Source organism: Bos javanicus, chromosome 15 (genome assembly GCF_032452875.1).
Source record: "Bos javanicus breed banteng chromosome 15, ARS-OSU_banteng_1.0, whole genome shotgun sequence".
Taxonomy (NCBI): domain Eukaryota; kingdom Metazoa; phylum Chordata; class Mammalia; order Artiodactyla; family Bovidae; genus Bos; species Bos javanicus.
Window position 1 is genome coordinate 31,800,659 of NC_083882.1, and position 6,000 is coordinate 31,806,658.

The window sequence follows — 6,000 nt, forward strand, 5'->3', positions numbered from 1 at the left end:
TGGTGGGCTGCCGTCTCTGGGGTCGCACAGAGTCGGACACGACTGAAGCGACTAAGCAGCAGCAGCAGCCACTTCATGGCAATGATTGCCTCCATCCCTGACCACAGAGGTCTTACTGCAGTTTCAGTGTCCTACCAACCTAGTTACAACACTGATTTAACTGAGTTAAAGCCAAAGTAGGGTGGAAAATGTGGGGGAGTAGCAAGCTTATGACCACTGTATTCTGATCCAGAATTAACCTCAGTATATCTTGGTTATAGTAAAGCTAATATCAGATCTTTTTCAGCACTTTTTCCCTCTCTGGTTTGTAGAAAACTGCTCAGCATCCACAGGGAGATCAAACCTACATTCTCCAAAGCTGGCAGACGAGACAAGATTTTCCACATGGGAAACTTGTCCTCTTAGGCCCTGGTCCCACCTGCATAATTCACTTTCCTCCTAGTATCTTTGGCTCTTAATTCCTGCCTTGATCAGGGAACTTGTATCCCTCATTTACCACTTTTTTTACCAGAACATATTCTTGATTCTTCCACAAACTCCTTATATTACAGTCAACTAGGCTAGGCAGGACCATTCAAACAAAGCATCACTGAAAAATCAGAGTTAATAGCTAATATACAACTGTTTTTTACAACAGTGTTTTTGTTTGTAAGTTATGGCTTCTCTGGGGTCAGAAACTGCTGGTCTATGTCCGTCTTTCCAGCTATTACCAAAAACACGGGCTTAGGTATCTACACACCTTGGTGATGATGCCAAAGCAAGTGGGTTCTACAGAGTGACTAGGCTTCTGTCTGTAACCTTTGTAGTGTCTACCTTTTTAGGTTCTCCTCTCCTCTCTAAGCCTATTCTTTCATAATTATTAGGTTCTCCTCTCCTCTCCTCTCCTCTCTAAGCCTATTCCTTCATAATTATTAGCAGCAGGCATGATAGCCATCTTTAGAAGAAACCCCCTCTCTGCAAGGATGGGGTTTTACTGAGATTTCAAGGAGACAACCATGTCAGATCACAGATTCCACATACTCACAGTAGATAGGTAGACAGGTAAGCAGATATAATATTAGACTAGGATATTAGATGTTGAGAATAACAGTAGTTTACCTGTAGTTCTGAAGAAGTCAGTAGTTCTTGCGCTGGTGGCTTAGGTATCACTGTTTTGGTTTTCTTTTTTTTCCCTTCTAGGTATCATGAACTCATTACAAAATATGGGAAGCTGGAGCCTTTGGCAGAAGTGGACCTGAGGCCCCAGAGCAGTGCGAAAGTGGAAGTCCACTTTAACGACCAGGTGGAAGAGATGAGCATTCGTCTGGACCAAACAGTTGCAGAACTAAAGAAACAATTAAAAACTCTAGTTCAGTTACCCACAAGCAACATGCTTCTCTACTATTTGGACCATGAAGCGCCCTTTGGCCCAGAGGAAATGAAGTACAGCTCTCGAGCCTTGCATTCTTTTGGCATTAGGGATGGAGACAAAATTTTTGTGGAATCCAAGACAAAATAATCTCCGCCAGCCTTGTGAGAACACACACATTAGGACTTGCAGGGCATTTGTTCCGTGAGGTTTTCTTCAGGAGGGAGAAGGTTGTTTTGCTTAGTTTTGTTTTGTTTAGGTTTTGGGGGGTTTTGTATATTTCCCTCTAAAATGGGTTAGGGGGCTGTTTTTGGTATTTTCTACCACCTATTCCTTCGGCTCTGCCACCAGAATTGGCCACATCCCCAGTCCCTGTGCCCACCCTCATGAGAGATGCCTGGGCAGCACCGACTTCTAACTGTGTTCACTGGGATCTGTCTACCACGTGGTCGTCATGACCACTTAGGTACACTTGTGACGCTGGTGTGAACAGTGCGTCCCCCCAGAAGGGCATCTTGCGCTTAAATCAGGAGACAAGGAATCTTTCCGGGAAGGGCCAGCATGTCTCTCTCTCAGTTCTTCCATTTTCCCCTCCCTCTCTCCTTTCCTTCTTGAGTTCAGTTTTTCCTTTTGACTTGTGTCTGCACGTTTGCCCAATAGTTTTATTCTGTCTGTACCTAACTTCTCATTTCTCAACTTGGGTAAGTTTTTTTCTTCATTTCTCCCTTTTGAAATAATGTCACATGTTTCAAGCGTTTCTCAACCTGGTTCTGATCTCAGGTACTCAGTTGGAACCTTTAGTTCTGTTAGGGTCTGGAAGAAGAGTCCATGAGGGAACATGGGCTGCTGGAAGCGCAGGCACGAGCAGTCTGAGCTCTGTGTGTGACTGTCCCGGTCTTAATGTTCCTCCCCCACTAGATCACCCATTACTGACATGAGATAGGTCAAATCCCAGAGTTCTTTGCTTTTTGAATGTATTTTTTTCATATCTATCTTTTTCATTACTTTATTGGGAATGGAGGCCTGACTTTATGAAGAATTCAATAGTGCAATGGATATACATGCCAGGAGAGCTAAGAGTTACCTAGTAAACTCTTGGTAGTATGCGTGAGGGAGTCACGTAGAGGGGATATGGGAGAAAGTGTGTCGTGACTTTCCTGCCTGGCATCATTTGAAGTCTTTGCTCTCGCACTTTGCATTAGAAAAAGTGGGAAATTTTCATCAAAGGGATCTTTGATTGCCAGTTCTTCCCTGGGATTTTGTGATGTCATAATTAAACAATTCTTTTTGTTTTATGTTTCAACTTAGTTGCCCCTACAGGAGAACAGCTCTGACTAATCTCTGAGTAAAGTGTAAGTGTCAAAACTTCAGATTTGCCTCCAAGTTATGTTTTTTGCACAATCATATTTAAAGCACTTCCCTTTAAAAGGTAGTCCTTACCTGCTCTGACATCTTTTGGTTTGTTCTTCTGTTCCTTTGTTAATCAGTGTAGTCTCTTCCTTTGATATATATTTTTCTGGATCCACCGTGTTTACTGATGGGAGACTTGAGAAGGACTTAGTGCCACTGGGGCAGAAAATGTGCACATGAAGTATTTTTCAAAGAATGTAATTGTTATCTGATTGCATTTGACCTTTTGACCTTTGTTACATGATTCCATTGCTTCTACAAACTCTTAATTTCTTACGAAATTTTTAGATGACTCTTGTAAAACCCTTCTCAGATACAGAGTTGTGTTTATTATTGCTACTTTTTCAGTCATCCTAGGCCACAATAGCAGATGTTTATTCTCTTAATGCACTTCAGGTTCAGTATCTGTAAAGCCTTTGACCCAGGCTTGCTGAGTCAAATCTACATTCACCGTAATGTTGAAGGTGGAAACCAAAGGGTTTAGGAAGATGAATGAGGCCAGCTCTCCTGCTGCTGCAGACTTTATCTTTCAAAATCATAAAAATGAACAATGGAGATCCAGGTGGGGTATAGACAAGAATAATTATTTTGCAATCACATTTTCCTGACAGATTTTTGGAGGTGGGAAAAAGTGTGGCAACAGTGTCATGACAATTAAAACTGTGGGTGCTTTGTGTACGTGTGTGTGAGTGCAAATGAGTGTGAGAGAGAAACAGTGTAATTGAGCCCGTCGCTTTTGTCAGCCTGGGAAACAGATGAGCTCTTATTTTTTAAGGTTGTATGACCCACGACTGTCTCACAGCAGAAAGCAGAGCGAACACCTGTGTTACGCTTTAATCATCAGTGAAATAGTAACAATTAATAAGATATTTTATATATGACAAAGTTTTATGAAAATGCTTTTTTATTATTAGAGACTTGTTCCTTCTGCTATTACAGAACACAGTGCCCATCAGCTGCAGGCCTAATTCTCCAATTACACAGTTGCATGTCAAGGGAACTTCTCATTTAATTCAATGGCCGTGGGTATTTGGGGGACATTGTAATTGATGGTTCTAATAATTGCTAAATGATTTTTGATTGAGACAAGATCTAATGCAATTATCAGTCTTTTAGAGTTACAGAACGGAAGTAAATGAGAAAAGCTGTTTGAGCATGTATACATGTAGACTTATTTGGGTGGCCGAGTAAAGATGCTGCTCTTGAAATAAAATTGGTGCTGTGTAGACACTTGTAACCAAAATTATTTTTATAACAGGCCAAAAAGAAGGAGAAGAGAGACCATGGATTTTTGAGTCAACAAGTTATGCATAATTGATTGTAGCTTATCTGTGTTTTAATGTTAACTCCATCCAGATTCAGTGAGAGCATATCATTGACATTTATGAAGCAAAATTCTGTCATAGCCAGTATTACAGATAATGTTGCTACAGGCACAGTGTATAGAACATACCTTTTCTAAAATAGAAATTCTTTTCAGTTATGAAAAAGGAAAGGAGTAATGAAAGAAAACCAAGTCAAAACTGAGGCATCCTTTTCATGTGGGCATGGAGCTGCTGAAACCACAGTGGAAATAAATTTTTGAATTTGAATTGTTGAAATATCCCACATTGCGTTAAAAAAAAAAGTTCAGAGTCATGTATCTTTTTTCCTTATTGAAAGTTTCTATTGTTTCTGTAACCTATTGCCACCGTGACTGTAAATGCCTAAGAAAGCAGATATTATATAACCCTTGTTCCTTTAAGACCTTTTGGTGAAAATAAGCCCAAAACATGAGCTGTATGTAACAGAGCCAAATGTTATGATGCTATGTTTTAAAAGTTTGTTTCCTTAAAAAGAAAGGAAAGTTCAATTCTAACCAAATGTTGTAGCTATGTTGCTAAATCAGCAGTGTTATGAACAGGGAAGACTTGCTACACCAGTAACATGTCACCATTTGAGGCACGCAGGTGACTGCTTTCAGGAGCCCATGTGTTGACGGTGGCTTGCTCCATGGGAGGTGCTAGGCTCCAGGGCAAATAAAACAGAATACAGAATAATAGATTGTTCTAAGCGACGTCCTTTCCACTGATGAATTTGACTTTTCCCCTCATTTCATGTTGGATTGCAAATGCAAACCAACTGCTTCCAAGAACACTCAGAAGCTCTCTGTGTTACCAGGTGTGTTGTGAACACTCTATTTTTCATAGGTGCTTCCTTCGAATACGTGTCCACTGTAGTGATGGAGAGGGACTGGACTCTCTCAGGCTCTTTACTTGCCAGTTGTCTCCTGCAGTTAATGGAAATATATATATTTTATTTTAGAATATAATTTAAACATGAAGGTCTATTCTTTGCACTTTTTATTAATATATATAGAGAGAGATAATCTTTAAAAAAATTAAAAATCCAAGTCCACTTTCTCTTTGTGTTCTGATTTTTCTTTTCTGGAGTTGTGTCGTCAAAGTACATGTTTATTTTTATATATCAAAAAGTTGACGATAGTGCTCTGGTTGAGTCCTCTAGGGAACTGGGCCTAAGCTGGTAAGGATCTGATCAGCTTAAGAAATTTAGTTGGCATGTTGTCAAAGTTAGTGATTAAAGCTGCAAAACAAAGATTCATAGGAAATGTTACTTTTTTGTTAGCAAAGTTTTATACTTCTAACATGCTCTTTTAAAAATAAAAACCCATCTTTGAGATATTTGGCATCCCCTTTTTTAGTAAGAATCTCATTTAGATGAATTAAGCTTTTGTGACAGTGTTCCAAGGGACACTTCTTTCCTTTGAAAATAATTTTGTATAAGAATTAGAGTTTGGGGCACTGAGCCATATCTGCTTATCAATAATTTCTCAGTGATCTGTTGTGAATGAACCTTGTACCAAGAATTGAAGTCCAAGTACTGTGTATACTTTGTTACTGTATTTAGAAGACAGTATCTATTAAATTTTTTCTCACTTCTTCAGAAATGCAGAAGTATCATGATCTGTTTAAATTTAAGATTATTTCTACCTCTTATTCAAATTTCAAAAAATTGTAGTTTTAACCTCTGAGCTAAGTTCTATTTAGCTAATATTTATTATGAGCTTCTCCGACTTCTTACATGGGAGACATATGTCAAGACACCCATTAGCCCACTGGACTGAACAGCACTGTAACTTCTAACAGTTGTTAGAATACATGTAAAACAAGAAGGTTAACCTTTGAAGTCCTGTTTGTCTTTCCAACTCTTCTCTGGAAAAGAAGTTATCTGTGTTCTCCAAC

The 6,000-nt window shown here is 39.3% G+C and overlaps 1 protein-coding gene across 6 annotated transcripts in view; it reads left to right on the plus strand.

Annotated features, from left to right (window-relative positions):
- Positions 1-5,160, plus strand: part of TBCEL (tubulin folding cofactor E like) — a 66,383-nt gene extending 61,223 nt beyond the window's left edge. For all 6 annotated transcript variants that reach the window (XM_061440616.1, XM_061440612.1, XM_061440617.1 and 3 more), the window contains one exon: positions 1,180-5,160. In XM_061440616.1, the coding sequence (XP_061296600.1) occupies positions 1,180-1,498 (319 nt within the window). In that variant the 3' untranslated portion in view covers positions 1,499-5,160. The remainder of the gene's footprint in view (positions 1-1,179) is intronic.
- The last annotated feature ends 840 nt before the right edge of the window (positions 5,161-6,000 follow it).